Source organism: Lycium barbarum, chromosome 3, assembly GCF_019175385.1.
Source record: "Lycium barbarum isolate Lr01 chromosome 3, ASM1917538v2, whole genome shotgun sequence".
Taxonomy (NCBI): domain Eukaryota; kingdom Viridiplantae; phylum Streptophyta; class Magnoliopsida; order Solanales; family Solanaceae; genus Lycium; species Lycium barbarum.
The window spans coordinates 148,341,221-148,360,422 of record NC_083339.1 but is presented as its reverse complement, the minus strand read 5'-3'; the positions used below and the strand labels follow the sequence as shown (position 1 = coordinate 148,360,422).

The window sequence follows — 19,202 nt, the reverse complement described above, 5'->3', positions numbered from 1 at the left end:
AAACTCAACAGCTTAAACAATTAAAATCCTCAACTCACAAGCTTCAAATTTTAACTCCAAATTAAAATTCTAAACCCACAAACTTCAAATTCTGACTCGTCTTTGTTAAGATGACTACTTTTCCCAACTGAAGCACTGCTCCGGCCAAGGAAGACTCAATAACTCTTGCTGCAAGTTGTTTGGGTGGAAGCAAGGGGTTGTAATAGTAGGGTCCTTTGATCAATTTACGATTTGTCTATTAAGTGATAGAATATGTTTTAAATATTAAAGAAAGAATATGTTTTCAGAGTTTGATTGCTTATTTGATTGGATATTTCTGTTGCCGTAAACGCATTCACCAATGAGCAGCATGATATCAGTACAAGTAGTTCTTGTAATAACATAAATCTCTTTAGTGGAACCTATTATACTTGGTTCAGATCCTATTATCTGTGAAAAGAACTTTGCCAACCAAATCTTCTCCTAAATTAACCAAAACAGCCACAAAAAGACTTGGATTACAATCCAGGACTAAGCTGGCTGCAAGTGAATAAATTTTTCTCTATAATCATCGAATCATGATAGAACCTTTTGCCTTTTAGCGTCCCTCCTATTGCTTCCGTCCATTCTTGGAGTTTTTGGTCCAACTCCTTTCTCTTCCGTTGCATTTTCCCGACGTTCCACCTGTCTTCAAGTATTGATAGCAAATACTTAACTGAATTAATAACAACCCAAATGACGATAAATAAGTAAAAGAAGGATAGCAATGTTTTTAAGCAGAAGGAAAAGGGAACTAACCCCTAGACAAAATCCTTGGAATTGGCAAGAATCGTCTTTTACAGTACTGCCCGAGTTCATTTCAGCTGAACTTCTCTTGTTGGAGAAGGTTAAAAAGGTGTCGCTGAAAGATGTAGACGATGAAGTAGAACACATTGAAGGAGTTCCAGTCCGACAAGAAGAAGAAGAAGAAGAAGAAAACATCCCAATATCACTTTGGAACATTTCGTCAAACAGACCCTGCAATTCCTCAAATGTTTCTCCCTGATTTTCCTGTCAATTCATACAACATAATCTTAACACCAAGCCACCTCTTAGCTACATCTATGTTATAAATAAAGTACTACTAGTATTATACTAACAGTGAATATAAACAAATCTGTGTTAGGTCCGGAATTAAGTTTAACAGCGCCAAGAAATGAAAATGATGTCAATTTGTTCAACAAACATCTTATGCATAGGCTCGATTATTAAATTAGCACCCAGTATATATAGAAGCATAAATTCCTTTTTCTTTTGTGGGGTTTTTTCATCGTAAATTAAGAAGATGAAGGGTAAAAGAGAACTCACATTGGACTTATTTTGGCTCATCATAGCTGCCATTTCATTCAGGAAATCACCCATTCCCTGTAGGACAAGAATATCCACTTCAAAATTTGTGACAAGAATTTGCTTGATGCAAAATCATACAAGTTAACCAAATATTTTGGGATAAGAGTCGGGATCTATCCTCAATTGGATCACACGCTATGTTGCTGACTTTGCAAAAATGTTGTCACCCTCGTGCACTACTTTTAGAGGACCTGACATGCACCCATCCCCATTTTCGAAGAGTCTGAACAACATAAATCACTGGCACATATGAAAAGAAACCAAAATTTCCATGTTCAGCCCTCAAAGTTGAATCATATCCGACCCCCTTGACATCATGGCTATCTATGACTTACATAAAGGCTAAAAAAGAATTCTTTCTCCTTCTTTGTTTCAAGAGTCCTGACTTGATTAACACTAGTGCTAATACTTATAGAAATAATCTTATGAGAGCCCATTTCTAAAAATTAAGATGAACATCATAAGCCCTCTCAAGAAGTAAAAACAAATGGAAGAACCTCAAAGTATGAGATAAAAAGTAATAGGCGACATGACTAGAACTTTCAACACGAGGGAATAAAAGAAAGAGTTGTTACATTTTCGTCATCATCATCACCAGAGTCATAAACTCCTACATCGTACAGAAACCTTTTGTTGGCATCCGACAGCACTGCAAATAATTTGAATTTTAGTATGTCCTTCGTAAGTCCAATTCTCAAAGCACATTTACTTAAATTACGTGTTAGCCAGCACTAGTAGGACAAAACATTTTGATGAACAAAATGTACGGCAAAATTAATTAAGTAATGTAAAAAACATCAAAAAGCAAGTAGTACCAGAATATGCTTCTTGAATGGACTGAAATTTCTTCTTTGCCTCGTCCACAAACTTTGCGTTCCCCGATGCTGAACAGCGATCTGGATGCCATTTCTATAAAAAATAAAAATACAAACTTAATAATACAACATATAACACGTTGCAGGACGAATAATTATAACATGCAAGAAGCTAAAATCATGCCATTCTAATATGGATGAATCTGTTTCATGATCAAGATTCTATTTTTTTACCCAAGAAAAAAAAAAAAAGAGGTGAGAGTCCAGAGACATACTGAACTGATTGGAATAGAAAAAAGGATTAAGAACCAACACAAAACAAGTGATTTTTATTATTTTTTTGTTTTTTGAAATTCTGACCAGTGCAAGCTTCTTGTAAGCATTCCTAAGCTCTGTTTCAGTGCATTCCTTGTTCAACCCCAAAACTTCATAAAAATCACTGTTTTTCTCTTCTTCGCCAGCCATTCTTGATTTTCTTCAATAACCAATCAGCAAAAACTTAACCCCACAATATTTCTTGTCTTGTCAACGAATTAAATTGTACCAAGTACCAACAAATCCAATCTAAACAAACCCCTTTAATACAAAAGTAAAATAAAATAGAATTAAAACATATGTTTCTTCAAAAAAATGAAGAATGCCGTTCCGCTTGGATACGGAACCATAGCATTATTGGCGTACGGAGAGAGAAGAAAAAGAACTCTCCAGAAACGGGCTTTCCATTAATAAGCTTTTGGGCTTTCCTATGAATTATTATTATACTTAAGAAAAATGTGTGGTTTAGATGAAGTTTAATTCGGGAATCCACGGCTTGGATTTAATGGTAAAGTTAGATATTTTGCTAGTATTGTATCCAGAAGGTTCTGTGATCTTCTGTTCCTTACCTTTTGTATTAAACTGTTTTTAAGGATGAGAAAACGTTTATGTGTAAGTATTTATGTTGTGGGTTGAATGTAAGGTGGGACCTACCTTTTATTAGGTTCAACACCAAAAAGGTAAGGAAACGGCGTTCTAAATATTTACTTTACTATTACTATATAGCCCTTGCTAGTTGCATTTATCTTTTGGCCATAAAGTTGCAACTAGAAATTCTGGAACAGTTCAAGTCCATATAAAATAATCTAAAAGATAAATATAATATTTTTGTTGAAAATAATTTTTCTTTGATTTATAAAAATGCAATCATCTCTTAATAGTCAAGCTTAAGATAAAATTACATGAGAAAAGGTAAATTAATTTTCAAATTTAAAGGCAAATTGACTAAATAAATTTTTACTGACTTGGCACTTTTCCATGGCTTTGTAATACTCTTTAGAACAAAAGATCCATATGCCACTGATTGATTTGTTTAATCATTAGCTATTCCAAAAATTAGGGTTCAGCTAATTCTGATTTATATTACATAAAAATTTATAAAAGCGGAATGAGTATTTCCTATCAAGAATTTCTTTTCAAGATGCGAACTCAAAATTTCTAATTAAAAAATAAAAACTATATCTATCTCACCACATTCAAGTGGTGGACTTTGTAATTACTTTTAGAAACTTTAAAAGTTTGATTTTTGTCCTGTAAAATTGTGGTGTTGAAAATCGTTTGGTTTAAGGTATAACATGGATTATACCGGTACTAATTTTTATACCACGTTTGGTATAAGGTATAGATTTATCCCGGGATTATTTTATACCTTGTACCAAACGTGGTATAAAAATTAGTGCTGGAATAACTCAACTTATACCTTCTTAACCCACTTATACTGGTATTATTTTATACCATCTTTCAGATGGTATAAAATAATACCAACAGATGGTATAAATTAGTCTCGGGATTGTAATCCCGGGACTATTTTGACCTCAAACCAAACGACCACTTTAGAACAAAAGATCCATATGCCACTGATTGATTTGTTTAATCATTAGCTATTCCAAAAATTAGGGTTCAGCTAATTCTGATTTATATTACATAAAAATTTATAAAAGCGGAATGAGTATTTCCTATCAAGAATTTCTTTTCAAGATGCGAACTCAAAATTTCTAATTAAAAAATAAAAACTATATCTATCTCACCACATTCAAGTGGTGGACTTTGTAATTACTTTTAGAAACTTTAAAAGTTTGATTTTTGTCCTGTAAAATTGTGGTGTTGAAAGTGAGACCACATAACTGAAAGACAACAGAAGCTGCGGAGAACGCTAGAAACTAGTACTGTTTTGGATTGCAAGCTGGGATTCATTGCACTCTCCTAATTAATTCACAATTCTCCCCAACATAAATTCCTTACCCACCAGCTTGCATATGTAATACAATTTTTAATATCCAGTCCCCTGACATTGACTCACGTTCAATTTCCCTTCTCAACTAGTTTTATTTGACTTTTTTTAAAAAAATGTTTCTATTAAAATGATAACTATTATTTTTTGAAAATTAGTTAATATTAATATTCTTATCTTATCATTAATAAGGGCATAATTTGTTGGAACACACTTAATTAAAAATACATTCGTTTGTAAGTAAATATAATGAGTGTGATTATTAATATGTTCTGTCAGGTGGCAAGTGTTAAGTCATCTATTTGAACTATGAAAAGATATGTCAAATTTTCACTATAACTCATTTGAAAAGATAATTTTGATATTTTATATAGTATTTGGCAAGAAATTAATTTCCTACGACCGCTTATAATTTTTTAGTTACCGATTTCATGTGCTATTTTCGACTAATCTTTTATAAGATATGTCTTATTACTAAGATATATTCGTCATGAATCGCAACATCAAATCTCGAATATTTCGCTTACATAAATATTCTTATTTTTTAAAATTTTGAATGTAATCAAACATCATCGAGAGTATTAATTAGATATTTAGATGGGGTGTAATGAATCCCGCAATATAGAAAGCACTCCTTTGACCATATATACTCTTTACTTTGGAAATAAGTGCTGTTCTCTCTTCTTCTTCGTGATCAGTTTAGGATTAGCATAGCATGTGTCACCCTCATCTCTCTGTTGTGCGTGGGACGTCTCTTCGTGAATAATATTGTAACTCTGCGAAAATAGCATCTAACTTAGCCAAATAAAGGAATGAATTGTTGGTTTCTACCTTTACATTACTATGATGCTATGACAGTATGACATTACAAAATTTGTTTCTATCGTTGTGGTCCAAATGCTTTTCTCTGAGAAAATCAACTTGCATTTCAATTTCAACCACAATATAAATCGCTAGAACTTTCAATATGAAAACGCTTTAAAATGAATCATAAATATCATTCATAACAAGTACTACAATATAATGCACTCCTTTTCTCCAATTTTCTAAGGTTCACCCTCAGGTCCTCAACATATATTCAATGAATAAGACTACGGATATTTCAGGCTAATAGGATTTTTACGTGACCATTGCTTGATTCTAATTATCTAAATGGGCTAAACCTTAACCAAAGCAGGTGTATGTCTACCAAGGCCCGGTGACCCACAATTCCACTTGTCAAGTAACGGATGAAGCCTCACATAACTTTTGTTGGTTGAGCCTCTCCCACCATAAAAAAAATTCATTTCTACCTTTACATTATTAGGATGCATGATGTCATAACAATTGTTTCTAGATGTGGTCCATATAAAGGAATGAATTGTTGGTTTCTACCTTTACATTACTATGATGCTATGACAGCATGACATTACAAAATTTGTTTCTATCGTTGTGGTCCAAATGCTTTTCTCTGAGAAAATTGACGTGCCTTTCAATTTCAGCCACAATGTAAGTCGTTGAAACTCTCAATACGAAAACGCTTTAAAATGAATCATAAATATCATTCATAACAAGTACTACAATATAATGCACTCCTTTTCTCTAATTTTCTATGGGTCGCCTCAGGTCCTCAACATATATTGAATGAACTAATTAACAAACCCGCGCTTTGCGCGATGAGTTATTTCATTTATAAATTTAGTTAAAAAATTTATAATATTAACAAAACAAAAAAATGTATAAAATATAAATAATATATCGATACCAGTGTCTTGTAATAAATCGAGAGAAAATACAAACAAAAATTATAAATCAAATATCTAAAGATAAAAATACATTAAGAAAAAATAAAACGTTAATGAATAGTTCTTTTAATTGGATGGAAATTTTTTTGTACGTCCCTTCCTATCTAAATGTCGATTAGTTATTGAAAATTATGGTAGTACTTATTAGTGACGGTAAGTAGAAGTAAATGTTATCATAATTTCAGGCTTTTAGTATTCTTAGTTAATTTCGTTTCACCATAATACAAATAATACAACAATTAGTAACTGTATTTTGGGAAAATCTTTAAAATAAAGTAAGCGTGGAAAAAAAAGTAGAACAAAAATTTAGTAAAACATAAATAAATTTGTTATTCTATGGAAGGTACCACCCTAGCTTTTAGTCCATCATATTTTTTGACCCTCTACTGATTTTCTTAGTATTTTTATTAATTCTATTCTTAGGTATTTCAATAACATAATACTCTTTAAATTTATATAATTAAAAAACATAGGAGTACTTTCTAAGGGATTTTTCTATTGTCACACGTTAGCTACTCTTTTTTTCATTTATTCTCACCACAAATTCTTTTCGGATATAAAAAATTAGAATAGAGACATTGCCATTCTTTTAACTTGAGTGAAAAATGATCAAATTTAAGCTTTTATTTTAAGCGGCACTAATTAATGGAAAAGATTTTCCAAAAAAAAAAAGGACTTAAATATGTACTATCATGGCGGAATCATAATCCTTACTGTTGTATTTCAACCATGACTATTAAAGCTTAAAGTACTGATATACAAGTTGAATATAAATCAATAATTAATAATGGAGTAAAAACAATATTATTTTCTCCTATTCACGATGGCTTTTCATAAACTCGACTTGTATGCAATATTTGAACAAACGTCATAACCGCATTAGGAAATTCTCTCATAAATTATTCAATAGTATGATTTCAATTACGTCTCCTTTTTCTTCTTCACTTATCGTCAACTTCCGCCTTTTTATAAATGTCAGCAAAAATATAATTAAGAAAATTAAAATCTTCACTAAATAAGTATTATTGTTGCCACTATCGCTGCTTAAATGTTGATAGTTTTATGTATGTACAATAATGATTATTCACGACTCTTCAATGTGTAGTTACTTCTATTCATCTGTCTTAATATTCCATGAATCCTTCATGATGCACAATTACATCGTGTCATGCTAGTGAAATACAATCATTCCTTTGAAATCTTTCAGTTGCTTGTTCTGATTGCATGCTTCAATGTATGTCTATTCACTTCTCACACACGAACACACACACACATATATAGAGAGAACTTTTTGGGCAAACATTGTCTATCATATGTCCAACTATTTAGTAAAATTAGACTGAAGTTCGTGCGACGTCGACTGCTATAATTCTACGAAATGGTCTTCGAGAACACATTAAAGGAAAGAAAAAAAAACTAATCAAAGAGCGTTTACCAGGATAGAAAAGGCACACAAATAATTTCTTGAAAAAACTGCAAAGCATAAAAAGAAAAATATAATACCACATATGAAAAATGTTAGTATAGCAACCAAAATCAATAAACAAGGGAAAATAAACTATTGAATGTTCTGCTCTATCACGTACGTACCTGAAATTGAATATGACGGAGAAGAAGTAGAACTCTAGAAAGTTGATAGAGGGTGTGAAGATTATATACTGTAAAAAATTACAATCCATAAGCATGAGTAAAAAGATTTAACAAAAAGAGTTTAACACACTATCAAATTGATTTTAACAAAAAACAACAAGATTAAAAAAAAAAAAAAATTTACTCGCCAACAACACACTAAAATGTCAAACAAACATGATCTTTACAAGCTTCCAAATGAATTTTGGAATGAATAAATAGCATCAGTACTAATGAGAAACCTAAACATCCCTAATAAAGAGGAATTAAGATAACGTCGGTTACTGATTTAATATAAGAGAAGAAGTGACCCTTTAATATTTGCTTAAATGTAATAAAAATACATTTTTATTCATCATTTTAAAGTGGAAAAAAGCAAAAAAATTGACAAAAAAAGATAAATACAAAAGCTGGCCAACTAGAGGTGCCACATCACTCCTTTAAAAATAAATATATATTTATATATTAGTGATGTTCAGGGTATAATTGTGCAAAATCCCTTCTAATTCAGCAGTTAAGTAAAAAGAGTCTTTAAAATTTTCGTAACTCATGGATAAATAAATTAAAGTCATAACCGAAAAGAATAGGTCATCCATGTTGAGGAAAAAATAAAGACACGTCCAGTTACTTTTAAGAGGAAGGAGGCGTGGGATATTCAATATAGTGACTGAAAGAAGAGAAAAATGCAAAATAAATCGGGCAATTTCCAGGATTCCCTTTCGCTGGGGTGGTCTTTAATTTTTGTCCCTTAAAATGGTGGTCTTTAACTTTTATCCTTCAGGTAAAATTTGAGCCTTAAAGACAGAATTTGCACATGGACAGAATTTGCAAAGACAGAATTATGTCCATGCAAAGCAGATTTTGGGCCTTAAGGCAGAATTTTGCAAATCTACTCATGCAAATTTTGCAAAATTCTGCCTTGCACTTTTTTTTTACTGAGCTGAGGTTCGAACCCACGACCTTGGGATATTAGGCGAAGGGTAAAGCTTAAAGACCACCAATTTAAATGTCAAAAAGTAAAAGCATCCCAAATGAAGGGCAATTTGCAGGATGGTTCTTCGCTGGGAATGGTCTTGAATTTTTGCCTCTCAAAATTGTGGTCTTTAATTTTTGCTCTTAGGATAGAAATTTGCAAATTCTGCCTTGCAATTTTTATTTTTTATTTTTACTGGGCGGGGATTTGAACCCACAATCTCAGGGTATTAGGCGAAGGGCAAAATTTAAAGACCACTCCAAATGAAGGGCAATCTGCACAAAAAAAAGTTGCTCTTAAAGGCTATTGGCAAATGTTCAATGTGATTTCAAACCTTTTTTTTTTGGCACGGATTGGCTTTCATTTGGGGTGGTCTTTAATTTTTGCCCTTCAAATTGGTGGTCTTTAAGTTTTTTCCTTCACCTTATACTCCAAAGCTGTGGGTTCAAACCCCAGCTCAATAGAAAAAAATTAAAAAAAACGCAAGACAGAATTTGCAGAATTGAAGCAGAATTTTTGCAAATCTATCCATGCTTGGGCCTTAAGGTAGAATTTCTGTCTAAGGTAGAATGGCGAAATTTGCATGGGTAGAAATTCTGCATGTGCGCATGCAAATTTTGCCTTAAGGCAGAATTTCTGCCTGAAAGGTAAAATTTAAAGATCACCATTTTGAGGGGTAAAAATTAAAGATCACCCTCAGCGAAGGACAATCCTGCAAATTGCCCCCCAATTTTATTTGTGGGCCTTGTTCAGACCCTCTGATAATAGCCCATAATTAATCATAGGCCTTCTTCCCTACTACTAAATAATAAATATGAGACAATATCAAATATTTATTGAAAAGTAAATTATAATCTCATATTGATCCAACGATTCACTAAAACATATACCTGTCACTTACACATGGTATGAAGTATTGACAATTCTTTCAGTTTATATGCTAATGTAATATCATGGCCCACCACATTTGAGCATCACGGGTCACGGGTCATTGATTAGACGGCGTGGCAATCATGAGTTAGAGGTTGCACTATCCAAGTTGACGATATATAATGTTACATAATTCTCACTCTGTACCAACCGGTATGAAATTATAGGAAAATGATCAATTTGGCTACTATGTGATAAATACTTTTTATATATTTATTTGAATAAAATATGTTGAATTGAAGTCGCCAAACGTCGTTTATAGGAACTCATAAGCCGTAAACATCAACGCAATAGGCACTTAGCTACATGTCAAACTTAATTAACCTAAATTTTATTAATGCAAAACTAGCTCATATGTTCTTTTTAAATTACGCTATGGTCCCCTATATATCTAATTTGATCCCAAACGTATCATCCATAAATACAGGAACTAATTCTTAGATAGCAAGGTGTCAAAACAACATTTAAGTATAAACATGTAGATACTAATTAACTAACTTGATTTTAGCTTTGATTATAAGTACAAAAATGGGAAAAGCTAAACAAATGAATAAAGGGCTTTGCTAATGGCATCACATACTTATATCAGCAATAATGAAGCATTTAAATAATCCATTTCTTCTTCATCCAGCATTATGTGGAGCTCGATCGGCTCGCCGGCCAGTCAATGACACTTGCTATATCCAGGAATATAAAGAAAAATAAATAATATGAAGATGTTGATATGTCTTTTTCAGATCAAAGAAGATAATTAAACGTGAAGTGCTAGAAGGTAGTAGTAATAAAAATAAGAATTTTGGCCAAAAAGTCACTTTTGGCTGCAAGATTTCAGAAATGTGTAACTTTTGTGAAATTTCAAAAATATATAAATTACATAGGCAAGAAATGAGATATGCATGCATCCTAAGTTAATTGAGGTAACGGGCATATGTTGTTAGCTCAAATTACATTTTAAAAATAAAATTTACAAGTTACATTTACTAAGGGCCTGTTTGGAAAGCCACCCAGGTAATTGGAATTGGGTGTAATTACACAGTTTGACCTGTTTGTTTGACCAAGTAATTACACAGTTAGGTGAGAATTTGGTGTAATTGAGAGGTTGTAATTACACTCTTCAATTCTCAAGGGGGTGCTGAGAATTGAGTATAATTACACCCTGTAATTACAGGATTACATTTTAATTTCTTTCTTTTTTGTTTTATTTTAATTTCATTTCTTTTTTAATTTATTTTTTATTTCTATTATTTTAATTTATTTTGATTTTTAATTTTCTTTTTTATTCCTATTATTTTAATATCTTTTTTATTTTTTAAGATGTATTTTTCTTTTTATATTATTTATTTTCCATTTTCTTTCTTCTCATTCCCAACCTTTACTTCTTGTGGTTCCATGTAATTGGTCATATTTTTATTTTTTTTATTTTATTCATTTAGCATAACCGTGTTATTATTCTAATTTTTGAAACTACATCTCTTAATATTGGAAAGAATGAGTCTTTAACAAACTTGATATATAACGAGTGACGTTATTAAAGTAGAATTTGTTGTGAATGAGGTTATAGACTTATAATTTCCCTTTCTTTTGAATTATTTACGTAAGTTACGTTGGAACTTACTTATGTAATGTTGGAATTTGACATAAGAGTATTATGTTAAACTTTTTCTTTTGGATTTTAAATTTAGGTTATATTTTCAATTTTAAGTTATTTGCTTTCACATTGCATGTTGTTTATTTTTCACTTACATTTGATGGATTTTTTGTGTCAAACATTTGAATAATATTATGGCATTATATTTATAAATATTATTTTTTTGTCAAACATCCAATTCGTGACGTTCTCACAAAAAAAAAATCTTCTTTTAAGTTTTATAATTAATTAAAATTAAATATTATTAATTTGAAAAATATATATCAATTATTCTTTACAATATTAGTTACAAATATATGTTTATTAAGTAATATATTTTCAAGAAACAATGTGTTATTAAATACTTAATTTAATATCATTTATAAAGGCAAATATTTTTCAAATATTAATTTAAATTTTTTATAATTAAATTTTATTTTTAAATTAAACTAACTGTGTAATTACGTTATGATAAACAAACAGATCATTATAATTATTAGACTGTGTAATTACTAGTAATTACACCAATTCCAATTACCAGGTAGCTTTCCAAACAGGCCCTAAGTGAGACGCATTTGGAAAATGCTGACTTAGGAGTCTATATGGACGGTGTCAAACTGTCAAAGTAAACGTTTTGTAATTGCCTACTGGTTCTATACAAGGCTTTGGACTAATACATCATCTTTGTTTTTACGGCATTCCATTTGACCCATGATTGTATCTAATTGCTATTAAACTAATGTGATAATTTAATTTACCCGAAATTTCTTAATACTAATAAAATAATGTAATCAATTAGTGTCGTTATCCCTACAGCTAAAACGTCATTAATCCTTTACCTAATATAATGAACACCACAAGGTACTGACCTTTGCACGGCCTTGTACGAAATACCTTGAAACTAACACAAGAAAGAATTGTTTCTTCAGTCTGTCCTGTTTGTTCAGTACAAATCTGAATTAGTCAGGTAAGTGAATTCCTAATATCAGATGGGCGTTAAGGCGAGCAAATTGAGCAAGCTGATCGGAATCGGAATGGTCGGAAAACGGCTAAAATCATCAGGAGGGGCTGAAATTATGACACCAAGAGGTTATGTTCCTGTTGCTGTTGGAGTAAACCTTAATGAATCGAAGAGGTTTATGGTACATACAACGGCACTGTACGATGCAGAATTTTTGGAGTTGTTGTCTCGATCAGCTGAGGAATATGGATTCTGCAACCAAGGTATTTTGAGAATTCCTTATGAGACTAAAGCTTTTGAGGAACGTATGTTTAATGTCGGTGCTTGTACTGGTGGAAGCAAGCGGATTAGTCCAAAAATCAGAGCACCAGAATAACGGTCATTATGTTGTATGGTGAGAATCTTAGAATTTTAGAGCAAATGATTCAATCCTCTGTATTCAGCTATATATGCCTTGGAGAAGAACTTTGTATATTGTAATTTCGTTCTTTGACGGGGTATGTATTCCCTCTTGAGATGGATTGTAGTCTATATTTACATGTTGGTGTAATATTTGAATATTTAGATGGCTATGTTTGTTATGCATGGATAATTTTTCAAAATCCTGCAAAAAGAAACAAGAAATCAAAGCACATATTCCCTCCGTCCCATATTACTTGGCTGTATTACTAATAAATATATATATCTCAAATTAGTTGTTCATTTACAAAATCAAGATAAAATTAATTAAATCTTTCTCATCTTACCCTTAATATCAACTGTTCTTGAAAATAGTCAATATTGATTAGAATGTATTTATTGGAGTAAGGTAGTAAAATACACCTTTTATTTATGATTTCTTAAGAGGCATGCAAAAGAAAAAGTAACCAAGTAATATGAAACGGAGGAAGTAATGTTTTTTAGCACGGGAATTATAAAGTTTCAGGTTCAAATTCCGACTCCAACACATGAGTTATCAGGAAAAAAAAATATCTATTTTCATGCAAATGCATTTTCTGAATACTGCTCTAAACGTTATCATTTGAGGTAAGAATTTTATCACTTGGAGCACTTAATTGCGGAGTGTGAAAATCAATTATATAATCAGCAACAGCCTAAACCCTGCTCTTATTACACGATATTACTTGAAACTGAATTGCTTCTCCTTTTATCAAAAGCAAGCTATGATGATTACTAGCTAAAGGTACAAACAAAATATTAGATGCGAATTATGATCTAACATTGAATAATTTTCTTTTCAAATCATTGAACTGTTCGTTGGGACCGTTAACTAGGGAGTTACTTTACTTTACTTTACTATTATTACTACTATTTAGAAGCACGAGTTGGACACTTTTTGGTCGTCCGTTTGTTGGCCTTCATTAATTTCGTCGTCCACCCCAGGAGTATTACCGTAAGTGTGCACATGTCTCTTGGAGGACCACTGCTGTAAGAGTTGTACAATGAGCTATTGTAATTGCACTTATTCCAACCGTATACTTTTTATTAGGTGTCAGCTAGAAACCACTCCAAGTGGGTTTTATTGCACCGCACAAAATCATAGTATCTGGAAATATTCATTCAACCTAGACAAATCCGTCTACTCAAATTCTTCAGACTTCCAGAAAATACTCTTTCACTTCTCTTCATCTTCTCAATTGGTTGTTACAAGTTCAGGTATTCCTCTCTTTAGTCTTTGCCTAATCTTCAGTTTCTTTTTTTCCATCATCTTCTGAACTTTCTTTCCCTTTTCAAAATTTCTTCAAAATTTCCATTTTCTTAGCTAAATTTCGCGGTTGTTGAAGGAAAGATGAAACTTTTAGTTTATAATTTTCGTCAAACTCCAACTTCTTTCTGAATTTTACCAATGTCGAGGGAAAGATTGAAACTTTTAGTTGAAAATTGGAAAAAAAAATTTACAGAGGAGAAAGATTCTTTTACAGTTTTTCCTCTCAGTTATGACCATTATGTGTTCGCGTGCTTGTGCAGCATCAAGTGCGGTAAGTGGTAACTGGTAAGTTACCCTTACCTGGTTTATTTAGGTATACATATTGTACGCTTGCCTGAGCTGTTTTTGTTTCTGATCTCCGCCGGTAGAACTCAACTTACGTGCTATATATGCATATTGACCAATGTCAACATGTAAATATGCATATTGACCAATGTTAACATGTAAATATGTATTCATATTCGTCAATGCTAAACATGTAATTAGTAATGCTTAACATAAAACATGAAACTCAAATTTTACTTTAGTCTTTTCCAGGCCTTATTCCTTAAATAAATAATCGGAGAATAGCTGTAGAACTGTCGAATACGAATCATAAAAATGATCAAACTCTTGAAAAAATACAGGCTGACAAAAGGGCTACGAGATGTGAATCATATAGACTGGAGCACCTGACAAAAAAGGACACACTTTTAACATGATAACGGGCAAGCAGAGTCGAATTTGAAACGTGGCGTCTTTGGATAGTTCAATTAACGTTTAATCATTTAATGCTTCGTCCTATGATTCTGCCAATTTTTATATCAAGAGAAGTTCTCTCTGCTTCTCACAAACAGATTCAACATTAGGTACAAAGCATTAGCTGTATAGTAGGGAGCCATGAGTAATTATAAAATCAAGATTTGCTTAAAATATTCTATTAGGAACAGTATTAGTTGCCTCTTTTTCAAGTTAATATCTTCTTATATTGAAGTACTAATGTGCAGGGTAAAATTTCAGAGAATTTTGTTACTTGAGTAATACACACAACTAACTTCTGCAACGAGCTGAATTTAGGTAGATGGATCTCTTTGTTCACATTTGTACATTTAATGTTCTTCCCTGCTACATTGCCTTCATTATAATTTACCTCGATAAATTGTTTCTCTTTACATGGTGGAAATTAATTGCTGATTGTTCTCCTTACTTCCCATTGATAGGTTCTATCTGGAATGATTTTGGCTTTATTACTCAATCTTTGGATATTATGAGCGTTTTGAAGTTGTCATTTTAATGAATATGTAAGGTTATATTTGTCTCTAGAAATTCTCTTGAATTGTTTGTGCTTGAACCTAATAAGGAGCCACAAGATGATAAGGGGAAAGAAGATGATAAAGTTATACTCCCTCGGTCCCACTGTATGTGAGACGATTCGGAGCACGAGGGTCAAAGTATCTAATTTTTGGTGTGAATTTGGACATAGAACCTTAAAAATTTTGATTTTTTTTTACATATTTAAATGATACATAAAAAAGTAAAAGGTGTGACGATATTAGCATACAATTTTAACAAAACTATTTTATATGCCATGTATACATTAAGTAATGTGAATATCACTAAAGGAGTATTAGTCGAATGTTATGGCCAGTAGTTTGGCATGTCGCCTATCGAATATTTCGTACAAGTCTTTTGCTTTGACATTTTTTAGTAATACTTTTCCTCCCTTTAGTGTCAAATTAGCCGAATTTATTTAGATGTGAGTATTCACAGTTTGTACACTAAATCAATATTGTTAGAAGTTAAAGAGTCATCTAATGTGTTTCTCACTCTTAAGTTTCTTATATTTCTCATATCAACGAAACTATGTACATCTTCATAATCACATTTATGTACAACAGAAATTTTAATAGTGCTACTTTTCATAGGTACGAGGAAAGCCTATCAAATTGCGGGTTCATAGAAAATTAGAAAAGGATAATTACTGTCTCAAATAATTGCTTCCAGGTCCATCTTTTGACTTTGGTATTTGCCTTTTCCAGTGTTCATTCAAGTTGGGAAGTTGGATGCTAAAGCAGTTCGTCCTCTGGTTATCATCTTTATATATTGTAGACTACAAAACTTGAATGAATTATAATATTGTCTGGTATCTTTGTTTTTGCTTTTTGCCTATGCCAGGTGTTTTTCGAGTTCACTGGTGTTTCATAAAGAATTGCTTTCATGTGCAGATTACGTGATTTAGCTAAGTCTGATGTGAAAGTATTCACTCAAATCAACTAAAGGAATCAATAACAAGGTACATACTGAATAAATACAAAGATGATTGTCGCTCAAATTGATTAAGTCAGTGAGGACTTCTAACTTTCGGACCTCCAAGGGACAAGATCAACAATTATAATATCTGGATTGCTTATTTATTTGCTTATATATAGTGTATTGTTAATTGCACGCGTCTTCATTCTTTATCTTTTGTTATTTAATTCTGCAGATGTTGGATTGAGCAAGTCAATCTGGCAATCAAATTCTATTCTTAGTGTATGCCAAATTTGATTATGTCTCTTAAGGCATTTAGTCAAGAATTCTTTAGAGAAGGTACGTAGCCTCTTCTTTGAGTGCATAATGTTGATGAGAAATAAAAAGGAATATCGAAAATTTGAGTGGCTGAAGCTGAAGCAGATACTTTCGAAGTTAGTGATTCGATCTTTTGATAATCCATTTTTTGAAAACTTTCAGCTATCAAGGAGACGAAAAGCTATGTGAAGTAAAAGAGTAAAGGGTCGGAGATGCCCTTGTAGATCACCTACCCAGCTTTGGAAGGACATGGGTGGATAATTATCACCGGATTTGATCCAAAAAACAGAGGGCGTAGTTACCTTATTCTTTTGGGAAGGTAAAACAAAATATCTTGATATTCAACTACTAATGATGCATAAGCTCATAGGTCAGTGAAGTATATAACCATCAATTTTCACGATTGTTTGCTAAATGGACATAATTGTATTTTTACCTTCAGATATTATTGATTATAATTTGTGCATCTATAAACTACCTATCAAACCAAAAAAAGGATTGTTTCTAAACTACATTTCTAATTAGATTTTTGAAGGCATCATTCTTGATCGTGCTTCACCAAATTTATACGAAATTGACTGGTTATAGTGGCATATTTATTCTCCAGGTGTTCTTCTACTGGAGTTTCTGATGACAAGAAGATCAGTGAGGAGCAAATGGAAAGCTATTGCTTGGTTGATTATCAAAAATCGATGTTGAGAGCTACTGTCACTTTATTGAAAATGTTAATCTAATTGCAAGTTCTTTGTTTGCTTGTTCTGTAATACCAACATGACGGGTAACAATGACAAAAAGGTTGAGAGTAATGCCTGTTTCACGTTGTGTCATATGAGAGTATACCTCCAGCTAAAGAATATAGTGACTTTTCGTCTTTCTGTGTGGATGTTATGCCTGCTTTGGCATCTCATTTGAGATTTGTTCATTTTTAGCGGATAGCACATATGTTCAAGAGCTTGAAATGTACCTACTGTATATTTTTAAGAATCCTAGAGTCTTTGCTCTCACTAAGGAGATAAAAGATTCTTTCGACTTTACATTGATAGCTTTTTTTAATTATTTATGGAAGGCTACAATCAGTCTCACATATTATGTTGAAGAACCTTTTGAAAGGATTGATTAACAAAAACAAGTCGGGCATATGCCCGTGCAACAAACAAGTCGGGCATGTGCCCGTGCGTTTTACTACTATATTAGAAGCACCAGTTGATCCCTTTTCGCCGTCCGTTGTGGCATTTACGTAAATAGGTTCAAAAGTACGGATAAGGTACTATTTCTTTTAAAAGTATGGTCTCATTTGATTTTTTCGCTTCACGCGCTTAGGTACTATTTCTTTTAAAAGTCTAGGCCCACTTAATTTTTTTACTACCATTTGACAAATGCTTTTTGGTCATGTGGGCTCCACTCTACTTTGCAATTACAATTGACAATTTTAGCTATTTTCTAAAGCTGAGAACTCAAATATATGAATTAGAGTTCAAATAAATTACTACTTTGTTTTGTTTTATATCATTGTGGTGCTTCCTCTTTTAACTGTTAATTTACTTTATGCAAGGGCTACACAGTCTTCCTTTTTCATTTGACAAAATTTAGTGAGCCTCATATTAAATACCAATCAGTAATAAAAAAAGAAAAAAAAGTGGAACCCACCATATCCAAACTCACGGAAAAAAAAGAAGTGAATCTCATATTAACAAAATCAAGCAATATTTAAAAAAAACATAAATTCCATATTAAAAAAACAAACAATGTTAAAAAAAAGTTCTTAGAAAATCAAACAATTAAATCAATAATGATGGATTCATTGCCACATGCGTATCAACTCATCAGAAGGAGCAAATGAAATTATTATACAGCAACATACTAAAAATACAAAAGTGCTTAAAAAATCAAACAATTTAATCAATAATGATGGATTTATTGCCACATGCGTATCAACCCATTAGTGGGAGCAAATGCAATTATTGTACAGTCATATACTTAAAATACTTATATATTAAAATAAGATAAAATTTAATTACTTTTTCATTTTTTCCTTACTTTAATAAATATGAAAAGAGATTAATGCCATAAAAGGAAAAATAATATTAAATGGAGATCAAATAATTAATAAGGTAAATTAGTGAAATTATAATTCTAATTGACGATTTCTTAAAAAATCGTGTAAAAAATAACATGACAAGTAAAATGTTTCCACGCTTCGTCGTCCGTTAAGCATTTAAAAAAAAAATTATGGTCTCCATATTAAACACCAACTAATATTAAGGTCCCCATATTAAACACCAACTAATATTAAGGTCCCCATATTAAACACCAACTAATATTAAAAAATTCAAAAAAAACACCAACCAATTAAGCATTTTTTTTTTAAAAAGTGTGGTCCCCATATTAAACACCAACCAATATTAAAAAAAAAAACACCAACTAATATTAAAAAAAAAAAAAAAAAAGTGGAACCCACCATCTCCAAACTCACGTGAAAAAAAAGGTGGATTCCGTATTAACAAAATCAAGCAATATAAAAAAAAATGAATCCCATATTAAAAAACAAACAATGTCAAAAAAAAAGAGTGCAGACTTTCTATTCGTAGCAAACA

General features: G+C 31.7%; 1 protein-coding gene and 1 long non-coding RNA gene across 12 annotated transcripts; one reads left to right on the top strand and one right to left on the bottom strand.

The window, feature by feature from the left end:
- Window positions 1-355: 355 nt before the first annotated feature.
- LOC132633549 (uncharacterized) lies at window positions 356-3,071 on the bottom strand. 2 transcript variants are annotated; one of them, XM_060350038.1, is made up of 6 exons: window positions 2,544-3,071; window positions 2,184-2,277; window positions 1,944-2,017; window positions 1,327-1,383; window positions 778-1,029; window positions 356-663 (listed from the first exon to the last, which is right to left on the bottom strand). In XM_060350038.1, the coding sequence occupies exons 1-6, from the start codon at window positions 2,646-2,648 to the stop codon at window positions 556-558; spliced, it is 690 nt and encodes a 229-aa protein (XP_060206021.1). In that variant the 5' UTR covers window positions 2,649-3,071; the 3' UTR covers window positions 356-555. The 2 variants fall into 2 exon arrangements, with proteins under 2 accessions (XP_060206021.1, XP_060206022.1); XM_060350039.1 differs by having other exon boundaries at window positions 356-667; window positions 2,544-3,068.
- A 10,750-nt stretch (window positions 3,072-13,821) lies between these two features.
- LOC132633548 (uncharacterized) lies at window positions 13,822-17,692 on the top strand. Of its 10 annotated transcripts, XR_009579679.1 has the most exons (8): window positions 13,832-14,009; window positions 15,048-15,117; window positions 15,261-15,341; window positions 16,080-16,145; window positions 16,266-16,333; window positions 16,526-16,629; window positions 16,771-16,927; window positions 17,216-17,692. It is a non-coding gene; the product is annotated as an uncharacterized LOC132633548 (long non-coding RNA). The 10 variants fall into 10 exon arrangements; XR_009579675.1 differs by having other exon boundaries at window positions 13,831-14,009; window positions 16,080-16,333; XR_009579674.1 differs by having other exon boundaries at window positions 13,829-14,009; window positions 16,080-16,629.
- Window positions 17,693-19,202: the final 1,510 nt, after the last annotated feature.

Bases quoted from the DNA above. Each gene is read 5' to 3' on its own strand.
- LOC132633549 (XM_060350038.1), bottom strand. From the start codon at position 2,648: ATGGCTGGCGAAGAAGAGAAAAACAGTGATTTTTATGAAGTTTTGGGG. The intron at 2,278-2,543 runs GTCAGAATTTCA...TATTTTTTATAG, and splicing joins CTTACAAGAAGCTTGCACTG to AAATGGCATCCAGATCGCTG. The intron at 664-777 runs GTTAGTTCCCTT...ACTTGAAGACAG, and splicing joins TCCAAGGATTTTGTCTAGGG to GTGGAACGTCGGGAAAATGC.